This window comes from Phasianus colchicus, chromosome 14 (genome assembly GCF_987193195.1).
Source record: "Phasianus colchicus chromosome 14, bPhaCol1.hap1.1, whole genome shotgun sequence".
In the NCBI taxonomy this organism is placed as follows: Eukaryota; Metazoa; Chordata; class Aves; order Galliformes; family Phasianidae; genus Phasianus; species Phasianus colchicus.
Window position 1 is genome coordinate 17,944,475 of NC_143449.1, and position 20,373 is coordinate 17,964,847.

General features: G+C 58.1%; 1 protein-coding gene and 1 long non-coding RNA gene across 7 annotated transcripts in view; both read left to right on the forward strand.

Moving 5' to 3' along the window:
* The window catches only part of NLGN3 (neuroligin 3), a 30,605-nt gene extending 12,451 nt beyond the window's left edge, over nucleotides 1–18,154 (forward strand). For 2 of the 5 annotated variants that reach the window (XM_090150418.1, XM_090150419.1), the window contains exons 2-8: nucleotides 423–1,137; nucleotides 2,572–2,631; nucleotides 7,485–7,544; nucleotides 9,716–9,865; nucleotides 11,244–11,429; nucleotides 14,773–15,562; nucleotides 15,915–18,154. In XM_090150418.1, coding sequence (XP_090006544.1) covers nucleotides 660–1,137; nucleotides 2,572–2,631; nucleotides 7,485–7,544; nucleotides 9,716–9,865; nucleotides 11,244–11,429; nucleotides 14,773–15,562; nucleotides 15,915–16,752 — 2,562 coding nt within the window. In that variant the 5' untranslated portion in view covers nucleotides 423–659 and the 3' untranslated portion in view covers nucleotides 16,753–18,154. The other 3 variants (XM_090150420.1, XM_090150422.1, XM_031594150.2) reach the window with 3 other exon arrangements.
* A 362-nt stretch (nucleotides 18,155–18,516) lies between these two features.
* On the forward strand, nucleotides 18,517–19,381 carry LOC116229593 (uncharacterized). 2 transcript variants are annotated; one of them, XR_004167044.2, is made up of 3 exons: nucleotides 18,517–18,670; nucleotides 18,788–19,052; nucleotides 19,212–19,381. It is a non-coding gene; the product is annotated as an uncharacterized LOC116229593 (long non-coding RNA). The 2 variants fall into 2 exon arrangements; XR_004167045.2 differs by having other exon boundaries at nucleotides 18,517–18,650.
* Nucleotides 19,382–20,373: the final 992 nt, after the last annotated feature.

Consider the following 20,373-nt stretch of genomic DNA (forward strand, 5'->3'; position numbering starts at 1 on the left):
CCACCGCCCTGCCTGGAGTGACACGGAGGGGCTGCAGGACTGAAGCAGTGGCATGGAGGGGATGTGGCCCTGGGTCACTCTGGCTGTCACTGTCTTGCTCACCCTGCACTTTGCACTGTGGTGCTGGGAATCCCTTGGTGGCATGGAGGATGGGCTTCATGTGTCTGATGTCAGATGGGTGCTGTCTGTGTGTCTGCACGTGATTGGGGCATATTGGCAGCTCCGTCTCCCAGAGCACCTTGGATGTTCCCCTGCATCTTAGCCATGGTTCTCACCTGGGGAGGTAAGCGCTGGCTCCTTCCCTAAAGCAGGACAGGGGCTTCTGAGCAGGGCATTACTTTGTGCCCAGGTAAGATTGGGTGCCCACAGCTCTACCACCCTTTCCAAGATGTCTGCTGTTAATTCCCTCCATCTCTCCACAGCATCAGCAATCCCTGCCAAGTTGGGCCATTTGAAGGGGGACCGCAGCAGGCAGCTTGCAGGCTCTGAGAAGCAGTGACAAGTCTCTCCGGGTCAGCGTCCCTGAGTCGCTGGGTTCTCCTGCCCCACGGATTTGGCTGTTCCTTCTGGACAAACCGGAGTCTTGCTGTCATGGGGATGCACTGAACCCTCACCCCAGGAGCTTCAGGCCTGGATGTTGGTGCTGCTCCTCCCGGACGATGTGGCTGATACTCTGGAGAAGCCCTCTCTTGCCCCCTGTTCTCCAAGTGCCTGAGCTGGTGGCCGGCTGGGACCTGCGTCTCGCCCTCTGGGTCCTGAGCTTCGCCTCGGTGGTTGTGCGCATGGAGGGCCAGGTCTACTCTCCCACTGTCAACACTCACTATGGGAAGCTACGGGGGGTGCGTGTGCCACTACCCAGTGAGATTTTGGGACCCGTGGATCAGTACCTGGGGGTGCCTTACGCCGCCCCCCCAGTTGGGGAGAAGCGGTTCATGCCTCCAGAGCCACCTCCCTCCTGGTCAGGCATCAGGAACGCTACCCACTTCTCGCCAGTCTGCCCCCAGAACATCCACAACGCCGTCCCTGAGATCATGCTGCCCATCTGGTTTACCTCCAACTTGGATATTGTGGCCACCTACATCCAGGACCCCAACGAGGACTGTCTGTACCTCAACATCTACATCCCCACGGAGGATGGTGAGTCCCCGGTGGGGCACCTGCAGGAGCGAGCGCTCTGGGAGGGTAAGGGGGGCTGCCCTGCCCCTATCCCTGCCCAGCAGCGGTTGGTCTCACTTGGGTGTTGTGTTTGAAGCATGTGGTTGTGGACCCTGCAGCATGCTGTCTGTTCGTGAAAAGCTTCCTCTGGCCACTCAGCTTGCCCTCAGCTGCCATCTTTGTCTCGCGTGCTCCTGCCCCTCCACACCTCTCGGTTTCCCCTTCTTTCTTCCTCCACCTCCATGGCATTGTCACGGGTTCCTTTCTTGTGTTGCTAAATCTGAATCAGACTCTCTGACCGCAGATCCACAGAGCGACAAGCTGGTTTGTGCTCCCCAGGCGCCGAGTGCCAGGTTTTGTCTTGAGTTGGTTCGGGTTTGTCCTTCCTCCCTTTTCCCACCCCAAGGTCCATGTGCTAGCCGTGGGCACGGGCTGTGGCTGCTGCTGGGAGGAACACTCTGCCTCTCGTGGGGCTGGGCTGCTCATGCCAAGAAGGGAACACAGAGCCCTTTTTGGTGGCACAGCAGCCCTTTCTGGGGGGTTCTGGTGCAGGCAGGAGGCTGAGGGACATTGCAAAGTAGCTGCGGCCTAGTGTGTCATGGCTAGGCCAAGTGCAATATGCTGAAGCCTAGTGCAATGTGCCGAGGCCTAGCGTAGTGTGCTGAGGCCTAGCACAATGTGCCGAGGCCTAGTGCAGTGTGCTGAGGCCTAGCACAATGTGCCGAGGCCTAGTGCAGTGTGTCGTGGCCTAGTGCAGTGTGCCGAGGCCTAGTGCAGTGTGCCAAGGCCTAGTGCAGTGTGCCGAGGCCTAGTGCAGTGTGCCGAGGCCTAGTGCAATGTACCGAGGCCTAGTGCAGTGTGCTGAGGCCTAGTGCAGTGTGCCGAGGCCTAGCACAATGTGCTGCGGCCTAGTACTGCATGCTGAGGCCTAGTGCAATGTGCTGAGGTCTAGCACAACGTGCCGAGGCCTAGTGCAGTGTGCCGAAGCCTAGCACAGGGTGCCACAGCCTAGAGCAGGCCTGGTCCTGCGGTGGTGAGGCTGAGCAGCACTGGCTGCCTCCTGTCTAACCTTTTCCTTCACAGGACATCACACCTGAACCGTAAGTAGAGGGCAGAGGAGGCAACACTCTGCCCATGCGCCTGCCATAGCCTCACCACCGCGGGAGCCCTGGGGTGAGCAGGGCAGGACGCACAGAGCAGGCCTCGCCTCACCGGCTCCACTCCTCCATCCCGGGGAGGTCTCAGCTGCACCTTCCCAGCATGGCAGGCCCAGAGTTTTCCTCCCACAGCGCCGCTCCCCACCCACCTCCTGCGGTCCCCGGGGCGGCGGGGGGGTGGCAGCGTGGTTGTGATTGCATGCCCACTCCCAGCCGGTGGAGCCTCCTGTTATTTTGTAGTCTTTTATTCATTTTACAGTAAAACGGATTTCCAAGGAATGCACCCGAAAGCCCAACAAGAAAATATGTAGGAAAGGAGGTATGTAGCAAGCCGACCGGCAGAGAGGCACAGAGAGGAAAGAGAGAGAGAGTGAGAGAGTGCGAGGGTGCCTGTCGGTTCTCTCTGGCCCTGTGGCGTGCTCCTCTCTGTGCTGCAACTGCCCATGGGCCCCAAGCAGCCCTGCCCGCTGCTGCCCGCTTCCCACTTGCCTCCACCCTGGGCTGCAGATGGGCTCGGGGTCAGGGCAGAGCAGGATGCTCCTGTTGTTCCAGGCCTTTCAGAACAGCTGAGCCCATGCTCCCCATGCTTCTGGGCATGAAGAGCTCCCAAAGAGACCTCTCCCCTTAGAGCTGGAGGGGCTGTGCCTCTCACCTCTTTGTCCAGAGGAGGCAACTGCCTTCCTCCCATCCCCAGATTCTGACCCACTCAGGGGAGCATCTGGGTTTAGAAGGAGATCGAGCTCTTCTCCCTGTTGTATGCATGGTCAGCAGCAGCCAGAGCTCTGCCGTTAGAGTATCACTCCTCACCTGACCAGGTAATGGCTGCCACGTTCTTCCCCAGTCTCTTCTCTGCCCTTGGCTGTGCTGATGGGGCTACATACATGCATACATACATACATGCATACATACACACATGCATATGCTCACAGACAGGGCTGTGCAAGTTCAGGATCTGCTCTCCACCCCTTCACATTGCACTCTTCCTGAGCTGCAGCCTCCCGGAGGTGGCAGAGCATTTCCAGAGCAGACACAGCTCTGCTTTGTCTCGACACTGTCTCCAGGGCCATGCGGGGCTCCTCCTGCTGCACTGCAGCTTGAGTCCCTGGAATGATCCAGGTCAATCCCCCATGCCATGGGCCGGGGAGCAGAGACCCGCAAACCAGATCCTCCCAGTCTGCCTCAGTCCATGGTCACACAGGGTGTTCCCTCGGTCGCACAGCCCATCCTGCACAAGCAGGCAGAGCCCAGGATGCTCCTTGCATCACTCCATCCTCCCTGCTGCCCCAGGATGCCCATTGCCAGGCCAACCAGCTCTTCTGAAAGGTGCAGGAGGGAGTGTCCTGCCAGGCTGAAGCTGCTCTCCCTACCTCCCCACTGCCATCCTGGGTGACTTACACAGCGGGTCCTCTGCTCCCACTGCTTTTCTCTTCATGACCCCATGTTTGGTGGGTCTGGCACAGCTGGGCTCAGAGGTTTGGGGAGCTCTTTCCTTCCAGCAACTATTTTTTTTCCTTCCCCCTCTGAGTTCTGTCGTTTGGTTTCTTTGCTTTGCTTTTCCTGTCGCTGTCCTGGCTATTCACACGCCATCTCTCTGAGTGCCAAGGCTGCCTCTGAAAGGGCTGGCGCATTAAGGAGTCTCTGCACGCCGCCTCCGGCGCAGGCTGTGCCAGCGACACCGAGCCACTTCAAAGTGCTTCCTTCCCTGGCCCCTCTGGGGCTGGAGTCCTCATGGGAGCTCCTGAGGGCCTGGGTTAAAGCAGGAAAAAGGGTGGCACAAGACACGATGAAGCACTTCAGGCACCTTCTCCTCCTGGTTTTGCCCTGCAGCAGCTCTGCTCAATGGTACTTCCTTTGCAGTCTCTCTGTGGATGCGTTCGGTGGCCCAACTGCGGGTCCCCGCATGGAAGAGGCTCTTGGGGAGCTGGCGGGGATGTGCCTCCTGCCCCGCTGACTCATGGACGGGCAGAGCCAGCAATTTGGGCATCCAGGCGTGACACACAGAGGATTAAAGCACCCAGACGCTGCTGCTGCCCTTCAGCTCCGGCCACTGCACTGGTGTCTGTTGACTCGAATTAATTGAATAACTTGTGAAGAGGCACTGAGGCTTCCCCCCCTCCCCCGCACCCACCCTGCTTCTTTTTAGCTCTGAATGTCTTGGGTATGTAGTGCTTAGGGCGAGGATAACATACCCGCAGTGCTTGTTTGTTCAGACTTGGTGCCATTTGAACATTGACTCGTTCAGGAATACTCCTGATTATTATTTCTAAGACCATTTGGTGTGTGACTGGTCAATAAGCTCTCCTCTCACAGAGCAGGAGGCCATGTGGTATGTCTGTGGTTTGAAAAGCCTCAGCTCCCACCTTGCCGTTGCTGTCATTTCGTAACAGCCAAAGGCCTGAGAATTTGTTAGCATTTATCCCTGCCTCCATAGGACAAAAAATGTCTCTGTCTCCCATTTGGGTGCATATTGGTCCCTCTCTTGGGCAGGGCAGCAGCGCCTTGGGAATAATTAGCTGTGCTCTGTGCAGAGGATCTGCCAGCGCCTAGCTCAGCTGCTGCTCATGTTTTGCTGTGAAAATGAAGCTCTGCCCACCAGAGGAGCGTGTACGTGCACACAGCGAAGGGTCTATGGATGCCTCTCTGGCGTGGCTGGGGACTCGCTGCCACCTCTGTGCCCTGCTACTTCAGAGTGCAATGCTCAGAAGTGAGACTCACCATTTGTTCCAGCCCGGGTGCTTTTGTTGAGCTCCTGGAGGATGGAAATGGCTCCTCCGCAATGCTCAGGAGCAGGGAAGGACGGGGCAGCACGGAGGAAAGGCTCCTGCTTGGCCACTGGATGCAGCTCCTGCTCCTCTCTTATCCGCACCGTGCTGAGCACGATGGCTGCGAGGAGCTGAGATCCCTGCCCTCTTTATCGCTGTTTGCACTGGCGTCAGCACTATTGCAACAGTTTGCTTAAGATAGTATAAATCTGGTGCAGATGCTCCTGTTTAAGGAAAACTGATTTTATTTTTTTTACTAAACTTGAGCTTAAATCTTCCTAGGGACTTCAGATAAGAGCATACATCCTTCCTATCAGCCTGAACAGTGTCACTCCACAGTCAGCTTTCAGTTAAACAGCGTAACAGGCACTCACACGAGGTGAGCAGAATGAATTTTTGATGGGTGAGGAGAGCAGGAATCACAAGAGCTTTGTTTTTTTTCCAGTACCAAGACGCTCAAACCAAGGCAGCCCCTTGAGAGCGGCCAGGAGGGCAGCACTGGGCTAGGGGCTGCAGCCAATGGCAATGCAGAGAACATCTCACAGCAGTGGCCTTGAGTGCAGCAACAGCAGAAATAGGGAGGTGACAGTGCAAAGTGCAAGAAAGGCGTGGAAGCACTTAATCTGTAATTTCTCTTATGAGCTGTGGAGCAATGGTGGGTAGTTGTAGAGGTGAGTGACAGAGCTGGACTTGTTACAGCTGTGTTATCAGCTGCTGGCACAGCATGGCTGCGAGGCAGAAAGGCTGCTTGGCTGCAGGAACAGCTGCTGGCAGGAGCAGGACCCCAAAAACACTGCCATCCTGGCACCGTGCTGCCAGTGGGGATGGTTCTGGGTTTGCACTCACCTCAGTGTCCCCAAGTGCACCACTTTCACCCCATTTCCCATTGTTGCTTTCCGTTGTTCTCTGAAGTTGCCTCCTCCTCACGAGGCTTGGGTTCTTTCATGCTTATTATCCCTGCCTTCACCGATCCCCAGGCTGCCAGGGCAGCTGCCCTCATCCAGATCCATCCCCATGCAATACTCCCATCAGAGTGCCCACTGCCCTCCCACAGCTCAGAAGCACAGGACAGATGAAGGATTGCTGCCTGCAGCATTCATTAGAGAAACCTTCTCCCTGTGCATTACCAGGGAGGCAGGAGCAGTGCTGCATAGGTTCATTGTTTAAGTGCTTTCTGGGCTCACAGTTCTCTAAAAAAGATGCACTCGGTCAAGCCTGAAGCCTCCGCTCCAGCTCCTGCCTGCAGTCAGGCTGGGGGTCTGTGAGTGTGGGGGGGTGCAGCAAGACAGGGACATTGAGGCTGTGTGGGCTGAGGCTGCAGGAGGCAGGAGTGCTGGGTTAGAAGGAGAACTTGCGGAACATCAAGTGCCTCTGGAGACGTCCCTGCCCTGGGGCAGGCTGGTCTGCCTGACCCGTGCCCAGTATTTGTCATGCCTCTCCTTAACCTCCTCCACAGACCATCTTCCACTGTTCTTCTGCCCTTTCTGCCAGAAAACTTTTCTTTACTGGCTTATGTCTGCCTTGTGTGGCTCCGAGAGCCAACTGCCCAGTGGAGCAGAAGTCACTCTCTCTGTCACTGCTGGGGCTTGCCCTTCCTGGGGAGGCTGCAAGCACAGCTCCCTGCTCTCAGCATTTGGATGGCCTTGTCTTCATCAGACTTTGCTCTACTGATGGATTTCCCAGACATCTGGTCCTTGCTCCTCTGTCCAGAAGGTCATGGCATGGGGCACTGTGCTCCCCTCTTGTACCCCAAGTCTGTGCTCTGAGCAAGATGAGGCTGCTCTCCCCAGCCAGGCTTTTGGGTTATCTCTACAACAAAAGGCATTTGCACTTGCCCTCATGGAGCTGCCCCATGGGCAAGTCAGACAAAGCTGGGCAGACAGGATCAGGGCTCTGGGACCATGCTGGTGCCCAGTGCAACCCACAAAGGCATTTAGGACATTACAGAGACGGATGTTTTTTGCAGCACGGGGAAGCCCCCATCAGAAGCCGGCAGTTTTCAGCACAGGGCGATGGGCAGGGCTGTGGGGTGACCTGACTCTTCGGCTGTGCTGGTGGCAGATGAGGACAGCGCTTTGGGATGCTCCCAGCCCCTGCACCCCGGGGAGGAGCTGGGAAGGGCCCGGGGAGCAGCAGCACAGCACCGTGGCACCGGGGCAGCCTTGTCCCCTCCGTGCCGTGGCTCTGGGAGAGGTGCAGTGTGAGTAGCCAGCAGTGCTGTGGGGTGCAAGCCTGGCCCCACCAGCTCTGCTATCATGCTATTTTTGAATTCTCTTTTGTGTTTTTTTTTTCTTTTGTTGTTTTTTTTTTGTTGTTGTTGTTTTGTTTTGTTTTGTTTTTCTCCTTTTTGTTTTTTCCTTTTTTTTTTTCTTCTTTTTTTTTTTTCTGTCTCCTCGTGTTTGGTCCCTAGGAGCCAGCGCTAAGAAACAGGGAGAGGACTTAGCGGATAATGACGGGGATGAAGACGAAGGTATTTCTGTGCTCGAGGCTGCCACTGCATGACACGCAAAGCAACTCCGTATGCCCGCCATCCGCTGCCATCCCCAGGGAGCCCCGTGTGTGTCTGTCTCAGCGCTGGGCAGCTGCGCGGGGCGGGGGGCAGGGGGGCCGGCTGTGCAGGGCTCAGCCCCATCCTCTCCTCCTGGGGAAGCTTGTGGGGTCGTGCTGCAGGAGAAGTTTGCTGGCTGCCCCGCTCCGCTCGAGCGAGGGCCGGGAGGAAGCATGGCAGCTTGGGAGCAGAGGAGCCCTCGGGCACCTGGGCCCATTTCACCCCGAGCCCGGTCATATTCCACCTCCAGCCTCATCCCTCCAGACTTACTGATGCACGACGGGAGCCTGCACTCTCCCCTCCCACCTGCTTTCAGTATGGGACAGAAGCATGGACACCCATGCCACCGATCTGTGCCCGGTCCCAGCTGGGTGTGCTACACCCGTTTTTTTTCTAATACAAGGTGTTGCTTGTGCCACTGCATCTGTGCCAGATGAGGCAGAGTGAGTGCAATGTCAAACGGGTGTGTTTCATTGCCACCAGGTTAGGAAAGCTGCAGAACAGGCGGTTTTTGGTAACGCGGAGCTGCTCGGCTGCAGGGTTGGGACTCAGTCTGTTTTGTTGCAGAGATGTGAGGAGGAGGTCAGCCAGGACACAGCTGTAACACAGTGAGGGCACTGCGACCTCGTGGGCTGTGGAGTGCTGGGGCAGCCCAGAGCCTGTCCTGGCAGATGGCATTTGGGTTCTGGGAAGCAGATGAAAAGCCAGTTCATTGGCAGCAGCAAAACCTGTTGTTTTCTCCCAGTAACCTGTGCCCCAGGATCTCTTGTACCAGGGCGTAAACTGGCATCCATCCTAAATGATCTGACTGCGGAAAATCCCTGCATGCTGAATTGTTCCACAAAGGATAGGAGCCATTTTTTTCTTGCTCTGCTTCTGCGTTTTAATGCCAATCTGATACAGGGATGGCCCTTCGTGTTTTGGTGGTGACATATAGCAGTGGGGAGAGGACAGAGCTGCAAGAATGAGTGCTGGAGCTCTTGGGGTTTCACCCAGGAGGAGGTTTTCCTGGCAGACCACTGCAGGGTGGCTGCCATGGTGGGGTGTGTGGGGAGGTGGGGATGGAGCTGTGGTCGGGGCAGCTGAAGAGGGTAAGAGCTGTGCCTGGTGCCAGCCAGTGCCCACCAATGCACAGCACTGGGTGCAGGTGAGCACAAAGGAGAGAAAAGTCCATGAATGCTGGAGAGGGCTGGGCATGCAGGAGCTGACACTGCCACTGCGATTTGTGCAGCTGCTTCCATGCAATGTGTGTGAGATGTTCCACGGGCCCAGCATGGGTACGGATGTCTCCAGGACAAGGATAGTGAGGAGAGAGAGACAGCACGGCTGCTCTTCAACCCTAGGCTCCTCCGGTGCTCTCTCCCCGGTCCTCAGGTCCCATTCCCCATCCTCACTCCATGCCTCATGACCTGTCCTCGCCCAGCCTCGGCGCTCACCTCCCCAACACGCACACATGCACGCACTGTCTGCTCATCACCATGTCTGTGTCCGGGCACTGGGGTGCCATGGGTTCACATCCAGGCAGCCGGCAGGTTTCTGCCTCCCTGGGCAATTGGGAAGGTGGGGAGGCGGGTGAGTGAGAGGTGGGAGCACCCACCAGTGCCCCCCCGCCCTCCAGGTCCTGCACACCCCATCCCTGCCCCTCTTCAATGCCAGCTGCCAGCACTCCCGGAGCTGAGGGCTTGGGGCCACGGGGACACAGGGACAAACTCCATGAGCACCCCCAGTCTGTTGGTGCCCTACAGCCACTGCCACCATGGAGGTGCCAGCTTCTGCCTGTCACCAGAGCCCAGCTCCAAGGAAGAGCAGCTGGATCCAGCTGGTGCCTCTCCTGCATGCACTGAGACTCTGGGCAGCTCCTGCCCAGGGGACAGCAGTGCTGGGATGGTGACAGTGGCTGCCTACCACGGGGGGGCTGGCAGGGTTCAAGGGGTTGGCAGAACTGTGCTATGGCTTTGGGCTCCGGGTTTGGCTGCTGCAGCCCCCTCCCTGGTCCTGGCAGCTGGCATTGCCCTCCTCTCTCTGTGGTCTGCCTCTTGGCAGGGTGCTGCGGTTGCCAGCGTGGTCCCGTGTTTAACCTCCTCTCCTTCCAGACATCCGGGACAGCGGGGCCAAGCCAGTGATGGTGTACATCCACGGCGGCTCATACATGGAGGGCACAGGGAACATGATCGACGGCAGCGTCCTGGCCAGCTACGGGAACGTGATTGTCATCACACTCAACTACCGCGTCGGAGTGCTCGGTATGGGCTGTGCTACGGGACAGGGGACAGGGAGAGGTGGCCAAGTGCCACGTGGTGGTGGACACAGCAGTGTGGTCAAATTCCTGGCAGCGGCCACCCAGGCTTTTTTACTCAACCTGGCTCAGCTGAAAGCAAATATTGGTCTGTGGCTAAATAAATAATAAATGTGTTTACGCAGCATCACCTCCTGAGAGTGCTCACAGCTCTGAGCTGCCAGAGGGTGCTGCCTCACCGCCTCATGGATGCACCAGAGCCAACAGCACTGCCTGTGCTCTAGCAGCCTGTGCCCAGGGCTAGAGCAGGTCCAGGAGCTCCTCTTACCCTATGTGGGCAATGCAAAAGCCCAGATGCATCCCCTGGGGAAGGAAACAGGAGGGCTGTGAGGTTGATTTTGCTCTCTCTGTGGTTTCCTGTGAGATACATAGAACTGTGCTCAGCCCTCCAAGGGCTTTCCTGGGGAAGAGTCCATCCAAGCCACCCCACAGGCTCTGCTGCTCACACTCAGCTGGGTCAGGGGCTCAGTGCCCTACACCTGGGCACCACATCCCTCCAACAGCCCAATCTCCTGTTGGGGATGACAGTCACAGATCAGCAGCCTTGCTCGGATTTACCTGGTAGAAAATAAGCTTTTCTGTAAAAACAAACATACTCAAGACCTTTCGATATTAAAAGTCATGCCTTTCAGATTGATAGTGCAAATTTAAGAGATCTGAAATACAATCTGAAATCTGACTTAAAAGGTGCCATTGGCATTTCCACTGAAGTGCTGCAGTGTGCCGGCAGGCGCACCCAGGTGCCGGAGCAGCACCACTCCCTGCTGACAGGTTACACTCAGAGCCATGCCTTTGGCTTCCTGCTTTGAGTCAAGACAAACAAAACACTGATAGCTTATCTTGGGTGTTACCTTTACTATTGAAAGCATTTCTCAGCATCTTCCTCACTGAAAGTTTTTGCATTTTAAGCTGCAGTCAGTTCCTTTCTGCCCAGCCCACCTCCTTACATTTATAGTGCCTCCTCCAGACCATGCTTTTCCATGGGAAGCATTAGCTGTGCATGCACACTGCTCCCTGGTGCTCTCAGTTTTCCTTGGAGCATTCCTTGGAGATATCCTGGCCTGTTGTTAGTGTGGCTGGTGGTCGGGGTAGGGCAGGACTCATGCCCATCGCCCTATCTCTGCCTGGAGTAGCTCCTTCTCACCCCTCAGCCCCTCACCCACATGTGAGCAGCACTATAATGTCCCCACTCCAACCACAGCATCCGTAGAACCCTACTGGTCATGGTGGGACGGGATCCCATAGGCTCTCCCCCAGGCTCTGGAAAGGGTGGGAGGTCAGCCTGCTTCCTCCATCACTAACAGGGCTCTCTGCTTCACTCTCAGGGTTCCTGAGCACAGGGGACCAGGCTGCCAAGGGCAACTATGGGCTGCTGGACCAGATCCAGGCTCTGCGTTGGGTCAGTGAGAACATTGCCTTCTTCGGCGGCGATCCTTTGCGCATCACCGTCTTCGGTTCCGGCATCGGCGCCTCCTGCGTCAGCCTGCTCACCCTCTCCCACCACTCAGAAGGTAGGTGCCAGGGGTGCCAAGGAATTCATGCTGGAGTAGAGGCAAAGGTGGGTGTGAGCCTGCAGAGGGAATGAGGCCCCATGGTACTGGAGCGGAGGTCTGGGTGTGCTGAAATTTGCACAGCGCAGATGGAGGTGATGGGGTTGATATCACATTGTAAATACAGTGGAGTGTTTGCTCTAGAGAAAGAAAGGAATTGTTTATGCTACAAGATTGTGCTGGTGTAAGAGCAAATGCATATAGAACACCTGTGAATAAATTTACATTGAAAACTGGAAAAAAGATTTTCAGCCAACTGAGAAGAGTTGTTCTGCCTTTAACTTCCTAAAGAAAATGGCAGGAGGAAAACCTGAACTGAGTGTGGTCCACAGGGCACCAGACTGCCAGGGAGCAGTTCTATGGGGAACATACAATAGGTAGTTAACCTCATGCAGCACCACATCCCTATTTGTGGGCACAGGACACCTGGGGCAGTGGGCAACACTGCTCCTCAGAAATGCAGGCAGACACAACAAAATGACACCTCACACTGAAGAGCTGCAGCCTTGCTAGAGAGCAGGCTAGGGAACAGTGCACAAAGAAAGGAAACTTTCAGAAAGTCAGCACATGGCAGAGGAGCTGATCAGCCTTCCCTCCAGGACTTGGGAGGATGAAGGATGGACTGATCACCCCAAACTTTAAAGCAGCAGTGATTTCAGCCCAGACTGCTATGAAGGTATCTGCACCAGAGCCAGCAGTGCTGTCTGTTTTGTAGCATTTGATTTGAAGGGTGCAGCTTGGAGGTGCCACGAGGCTGGTGCTGGCTGCTGGGAGATGTGGCAGAGATGCTGAGCACCTGTTAATGGTGGGAGCAAAGTGTTTCATACTGTCTTGTCCTGCTGGGTCATTTTGGTACAAGATCCAAGGAATTAAGAGTCAGTCTGCCCCTAAGCCTGCTTGCTCTGCTGTCACCATCACCTGCACCCTGCCAGCTTGGAGTAAAGCACGGTAAAGATGGGTTTGCAAAGAGGTGAAAGGTTTGGAAACAAGAAGAAAGGTGAAGCTGCAGTGGCCCAAGACAATCTGCTCTGAGTAAACTGCTTTCCTTGCTGCCCCACGATCTCAGGACATTTGTGATCAGTCCATGCTCTTCCATGAGTGCCCAGTGCCCAAAGTCAGTGCCTCTGCTCTGCACAGTGCACCATCCTCTTGCTGATCCTGAGCAGGATGCTGCTGGGAATGTCACCCCATCTTCTTCAGGCTACTTGTGCAAGCATGATTGGATATTAGGAGGAGACACTTTCTATGGTAAAACCAGGAAATGCTTTGCATGTGTGGTCTGGGAAATCTGGTGTTGTGTAATGAAGGAGCAAGGACAGATCTCTGCAGATTCCTGAGCAGCAGGATGGGCTCCACCTCCATGCAGGGGATACTCTGTGGCTCAAGGACTCATGTGTGGCCATGCTGTCCCCATGGATGAGTACCTGGGGCTCCACAAGCCCTCCTGCACACACATGGGTACATGGGGCAGTGAATACACCAGTCTTTTGCAGCCTGAAAGCTCCTACACAGAGAGAAGGGTTTTCTCTGACCAAACTGAGTTGGAGATGCAGCTGGCAGCATGGAGAGAGGCTGGTGGATTGGGGAACCCAGCAATTACTTCTCCAGAACAAGCAGCTGCTCGTTGGCTTTCCCTCCGTGGTTGAAGAGCCGAAGCACATCACTTTCTGGGTGACACCAGGCTTTCTGCCACTAAACTCTGTGTCTGCATGCAGTGTCCTTTGCATCACATTGGTGCTGGGCACCTGGCTCCCTCACCGCCTTGGCTATGAACGCAGCGAGGAGGGAGAGGAGATGCTGATGCTGCAGCCAGCACTGCATCAGAACAAATGGACACAGAACGCCCTTATCCAGCCCCGCTCCAGGGCACCCATCTCCCCAGGGCCCTCTCTGCAGCGCAGCAGGGAAGCCACACCAAGACACAGCCTGGAGACCAGGCGGGTTTGTTTTTATCGGATCAAAATAAAACACGTAGTGATCAAGAGCTATTAATGAAGCAGCTAATTTGTGCCTGCTCTGCCAGGCGCGGCGAGAGGCAGACATGGGAGGCTGGTGCTGTGCACGCTGCGTCTGGCTGCCGGGAAGACCTGCAGCTCCCCTGCCAGCCCTGTTGCTTGCTAGCAGGTGGATTGCCTGCCAAGAAGCAAAGTGCTGCTTCTCTCCTCCAACAAAGGTGTGGGGTGGTCTGTCATCTTGGTGGGAAATGGCCAGTGCCCAGTGGGCAGCACACTGATGGTGGGGTCAATAGCTGCTGCTGTAGGGAGTGTCTGTAAGGAGGATCCTCGCCTTGAAGGCACCCAGCGTGGATCAGGGAATGCTCAGATCAGCTGCTTGATGGTGGGTGATGGTGCAGAGCATGCAAGCCCACAGTCAGACTCAGGCTTTCTAGGGCACTGGGAGGTGACAAACAGAGCTTGTGACTTCTCTTTGTCCCAGCGCATGGGACTGTACGTCAGGTACTTGGCAGAGCAAGGACTGTGCGTGCAGACAGCTATGGGCACTGTGGCTGGTAGCCAGGATCCTCCCAGCACTGCTGCTGCAGGAAGGAACATGCTCCCTGCAATGCTGCGTGGGTCCAGGTGTGCAGCCAGGTCTCCTGCAGCAGTCTGTGAGCTCAGCCATGCCCCATGCCATGCAGCACACATGAAATGGAATCTGGCAGCCATCGAGTGCCAGGCTCCAGCGAGGCACAGGGGTGCAAGACAGGGCTGGCCAGAGAGCAGAGACCACAGGGTGCACCCCAAGCTTGGCCGCCTTGCACCGCCCCGGAGGCTCCGCTTCCTCGCAGCCCTTTGTATTCCGAGCACAAGCGCCATTGACATGGGGCTGGAGCCCAGCCACACATTCCTCCGCCTGGGCCAGGGCCTTTGTGGCCCCGCTTTCCAGGGCGAAAGTCCACTCCCTCTGTGTTCCCAGTGGCAGAAAGGCCCTCTTTGTGCATCTGGCAGCGTGCTCCCGCGGGGCCGGATTGGCACCAAGCAGCCCCAGCTGGGCAGGAAGTGGCAGGGAGGGGGGTGAGGGGGACCCTGACAAAGCAGCGGGTGGGACACGCAGGGTTAAGTGTCCCCGAGCAGGAATTAACCCTCCCGCTGCTGCCGCGTGGTCCCATCCAGGCTGGAGGATGGCGGCAGTGCATGATGGCGGGGATGGAGCATGATGCTCAGCAAGCCATGGCTGTGACACAGCCATGAATGGCCCCATGAGATGCTGGAACATCCCCATGAGATCCCTGCTGTGGGAGCACAGCACCCCATTGCAGCCTCGGTGTGTTGGAGCGTCTCTGAGCCCCTTGATTCTCTTGCAGGTCTCTTCCAGAGAGCCATCATCCAGAGTGGCTCCGCGCTCTCCAGCTGGGCGGTGAACTACCAGCCCGTCAAATACACCAGCATGCTGGCAGACAAGGTAGGCTGCAACGTGCTGGACACGGTGGACATGGTGGACTGCCTGCGGCAGAAGAGTGCCAAGGAGTTGGTGGAACAAGACATCCAGCCGGCCCGCTACCACGTGGCCTTTGGGCCGGTCATTGATGGGGACGTGATCCCAGATGACCCAGAGATCCTGATGGAGCAGGGCGAGTTCCTCAATTACGACATCATGCTGGGTGTCAACCAAGGCGAGGGGCTGAAGTTCGTGGAGGGCGTGGTGGACCCCGAGGATGGCGTTTCGGGCAGCGACTTTGACTACTCGGTCTCCAACTTTGTAGACAATCTGTATGGCTACCCCGAGGGCAAGGACACCCTGCGAGAAACCATCAAGTTCATGTACACAGACTGGGCCGATAGGGACAACCCCGAGACGCGCCGCAAGACCCTGGTGGCCCTCTTCACCGACCACCAATGGGTGGAGCCATCGGTGGTGACAGCTGACCTGCACGCCCGCTACGGCTCCCCAACCTACTTCTACGCCTTCTACCACCACTGCCAGAGCCTGATGAAGCCCGCGTGGTCCGACGCAGCCCACGGGGATGAGGTGCCTTACGTGTTTGGGATCCCCATGATCGGCCCCACAGACCTCTTTCCCTGCAACTTCTCTAAGAACGATGTTATGCTCAGTGCTGTGGTGATGACCTACTGGACCAACTTTGCCAAGACAGGGTGAGCGGGGCAGGGTGGGGAGCGGTCTGCACTTGAGTGAGGGGAGCCAGGGTGGCACTGAGTCCCCTGTATCTGGAAATCCATGGTCTTGGCTCCTTGTGCTCCTGCCTTGGGCAGGGCAATCGTGACCTGGCATGGCTGTTGCTGGCGTCAGCCCAGGACAGGGCTCCAGCCATAGCTGAGGGCAGGGGTGTGGGAGCAACTTGCTCATGGTTATCATGGGTGAGGCTCAACTCAGGGCTTGGGATGCTGCCCATCTGTGCCTCCCTTTGTTTATCCGGAGGTAGCTGGCTCTTTCACCTCACCTCTCTGGCTCTCCCGGTGCTAGCTCTGTTTTGTCTGTGTCTCACAGGGACCCCAACAAACCCGTCCCCCAGGACACCAAGTTCATCCACACCAAGGCCAACAGGTTTGAGGAGGTGGCCTGGTCCAAGTACAACCCCCGCGACCAGCTGTACCTGCACATCGGGCTGAAGCCGCGGGTGCGCGACCACTACCGAGCCACCAAGGTGGCTTTCTGGAAGCACCTGGTCCCCCACCTGTACAACCTGCACGACATGTTCCACTACACCTCCACAACCACCAAAGTGCCACCGCCCGACACCACGCAGAACTCCCACATCACCCGCCGGCCCAACGGCAAGATCTGGACCACCAAGCGCCCCGCCATCTCACCCGCCTACAACAGCGAGAACGGGAAGGAGAAGTGGAGCCCGGAGCAGGAGGCGGGCACCCTGCTCGAGAGCCCCCGCGACTACTCCACCGAGCTGAGCGTCACCATCGCCGTGGGCGCCTCGCTCCTCTTCCTCAACGTCTTGGCCTTCGCCGCCCTCTACTACCGCAAGGACAAGCGGCGGCAGGACACGCACCGGCAGCCCAGCCCGCAGCGCGGCGCCGCCAACGACATCGTCCACGCGCCCGACGAGGAGATGCCATCCCTGCAGGCCGGCCAGGCGCACCACGAGTGCGAGGCCGTGCCGCCCCACGACACCCTGCGCCTCGCCGCCCTGCCCGACTACACGCTGACGCTGCGCCGCTCCCCGGATGACATCCCGCTCATGACACCCAACACCATCACCATGATCCCCAACTCGCTGGTGGGGCTGCAGACCCTGCACCCCTACAACACCTTCGCCGCCGGTTTCAACAGCACGGGGCTCCCGCACTCACACTCCACCACCAGGGTATAGCTGCCCGCGGCCGGCGCACACCCACGCACGCACGCACACGCACTCGGCAGACACTGGCAGAGGGACTGGCGGGAGCCCCCCGGGATGGACAGACAGACGGACAGGTGGCGCACACGGACGGTGTGACACCAAGCCCAAACCTGCGGGCACTGCGCACCGCCGGCCGCCCTGCTTCCCTCGGCGCTTTCTTTCATTCCTTTCTAACTTTGAGAAGTGCTTCAACTCTCCGGCTCCCGGCAGGAGGGCCCCACTGGTGCACCGGGGCTGTGCCCCCCGATGGGGACACGGCATCACCCGCGCCCACCGACCACCCCGAGACGGGCGAGCAGCGGTGCCGGGTATCCCTTTTGGAGGAGGTTTGGCATCCAGAGCGCCGTGGATAAGGCTCCGTCACTGTGCCATGGTGCTAAGGGCAGAGGCAGCAGGCAGGGACCCGGCCTCGCGCTGGGTGCGGGCGCTGGGAGCCGGGGAGCCGCCCCGCGATGGAGACGTGGCACCTCTGCCCCCTCTTTGCGCTGCAGAGAATCTCTTTTGTGTCAGTCGTTTCTCTTTGCAGAGACGTTTTTTAAAGCAGATCTTTAGTTCTTTACACACTAACGGAGTCGCCGCGTTTTGTCCTTTGTAAAGATTTTAAACCAAGTGTTCTTGATATAAAATAAAAAGCCAGTTAGAAGAACCCCAGCGTGTGTGCGCGGTGCCGGCCCTGACGCAGCCCCACGGCCCCAGTACCCGTGCACGGGGCCAGCGGGCACCAGGCACCAGGCAGGGCCCTGCCTGCCGCGCTGCGAGGCCGCGCTCTTTTGTATTTTTGATATTCTCCCTCCTCTGTCACCCGTGCCCACTGATCTCAGCCAAAAAGCCCACTCCAGGGCCCGGCCACAGGAGCCCCACAGCCCCTCAGCCCCATCCCAGCCCCTAGTCCAGCAGGGTCACCCAATGGGGTTGGATGCGCGCTGCCAAAGCGCAGCCACCCACAGCCACCCTGCCCTGCTCCCCACCTCGCCACCACCCCACGCCAGGGTGTGCACTGGAGACAGGGCACCTGCCCCAGGGCTGGGGCACCCGCAGAGCCGGAGATGGCCGCAGGTAGTGGGGAGCTTAGGGCTGGATGTGGGGAAGGAGCGACCCAGGAGCAGTGAGGGCAGGGGTTGGCTTGGCCCCCAGTGTGGTCATCCTGAGCACAGGAGGGGACGGGTCCTGTGTCCCCACAGGGATGCCACCCTCAGCCCCGGTCCGGCTGGCAGACGCTGCCCGCACTGGCAGCCGTGACGCATTGGTGCCGGCTGACCCCACACAGCCCCACACGGCCCCACACAGCCTTGGTTTGGGGTGAGGGTGCTGGTTGGAGAATGTATTTATACCCTGTCACCCGCTCAGAGTAACAAATTCCAAATAAAACAGAAGTGATATTTTTAATAGTGGTGTGTCTTGCCTCTCCTTGAAATGTGCAGGGGATGGAGCACAGCGATGCCCCAACATGGGGGTCCCCACGGTCCCGGCACCCACCTGGGCAGGGGTGTCACCTGTCCCCAGCACTGCTGACACTGGGGGCACAGTGGGGTCCCTGCATGTCCCAGCCCTTCTGGGTCTCTGTGGCATTGAGGCACTGTGCAGGACCTCACCCAATCCATAGGTGTCTCACAGTGTCCCCTCCCACCCTGCCCAGCCCCGCTCCCCTCCCCCTGCTCGCCGATCAGAAATCTGCTGGTTTCATTGCTTTTTAATGTAATTTCCACTGGAGTTGCCATGGCAACCAGGCATGGGGGCCTGAATCGCCTCCAGGCAGCGCAGCAGAAGAGCTGGGCCAAGGGCTGGGGCTGGGAGGGGGACCAGGGGGAGGCAGGCGGTGCTGCATGGGTGCTGCTTTGTGGGGGTCCTCGTCCTGCAACCAGCACGAGGTAGAGGCACACAGAGACAGGTGACCCTTTGCCATGGGGTTGATGGAGGGATGCTCTGCTGGAATCCTTCCCCACCCCAAATCCTGACCCTTCAGCCCCCACTCAGCACTGCCCCGATCTCAATGCCCTCTGCTCAGACCCACCCAGCGCTCCCATCGGATGCCGCCTTCAGCGCCAGCTGCAGGAGAACTGGGATGGATGGAAACCTTGGAAACCCACATTGGTCCACGGGGGACGGGTTGCCATGGCGATGCCATCGCTCCGCAGCACAGCTCCGGCACAGCCCGCTCACTGCAGTGCAGGCGGTGGGGCCGGCGCTGCCCACGGGATGGCAGCCCACCCCAAAGACCCCAAGGACACCACCAGCTGCCCACCCTGCGATCCCCTCCACGGGGTGAGGAGGTGGGTTCCTGCCCCACAACAGGAGATCTCCCTGTCTTTCTGTGCCCCATTCCTTGCTGTCCCCATGTGCCATCATGGCCACCCCAGCAGGACCCCGGGTGCAAGGTGGTGACTGGCAACATGCTGCTATTAAGATCCTGCTTCTGCCATCCTCCCCAGCCTGCTGCCATCTGCTCTGGGTGTCCCCACCATCAGCAGAGAGCGGACACCACATCCCTGAGAGCACACGTGGTCAACATCTGTGTGAGGACACGGGATATCCCCAGCTCCAGGGATGTGGTTGGAGCTGCAGGCAAAGAGAAGCAGAAATAAACTGAACTGTGATGGCAGCGTGGCATGGAGAGGGCATGAGAGGCCACTGTGTGCCCGTGATGCTCCAGGAGCCACCGTCTGTGGGAGTGCAGCAGCATTGCTGTGTCCTGGTCCGTGTCCTGGTCCTGGTCCAGGTCCCCACCCCCCCAGCTTAGGGCCCACAGCACACCCATTGCTCCATGAGCACTGTGCTCCCCTGACCTCACTCTGCAGCACAAAGCATTTCTGTGCTGTCTGCGCCCTTCCCAACGTAGCAGACTCCAACGAGGGGGATCTGCCTCTTTGGGGACGCCCGTGATGCCATCACTTCAGCTCTGACAGCACTGCCTGGCACCGCTGTGCATCGGTGATGGTTGGACACAGATTCCCTCTGTGACACTCTGACCCCACGGCTGCAGCACGGCGTCAGCCCGGTCCTGCAGCCGGATGCCATCCCAGCACAACGCCTCTCCCGTCCCCACAGCCTCACACATCACCACCGTGCTGCCAACCTCCGGATTGGCGTCACCACCCGTGAGCCCACGTCTGCTCCCGGCGGCCAAGGGCCGGTCCTGCCCTCGGAGTACAGCCTGTCCCTGCACGAGGGCTTTGCACAATGTTTTTGCTGCTGTACAAAGGGCAGCAGCTGCTGATGACACCAACACATCCCCGCTTGACACACTCCGTCCTGGGGTCACTGCTTGCAGTTCTCCACCCCCACTCCAAGCCTCACCCCCACCTCCACCTCCATCCCTATTCCCATCTTTATCTTCATCCCCATCCCATCTGCATTCCTACTCTAATCCTCACCTCATTCCATCCCCATCCCCATCCTCATTCCCATCCCCACCCCATCCTCATTATTATTCTAATTCTCACTTCATTCAATTCCATCCCCATCCCATTCCCATCCGCATCTATATCCCCATCCCCATTCCCATCCTCACCCTCATTCCCATTCCTGTCTCCACCCCACCCCATCCCCATCCCCATCCCCATCCCCATCCCCATCCCCATCCCCATCCCCATC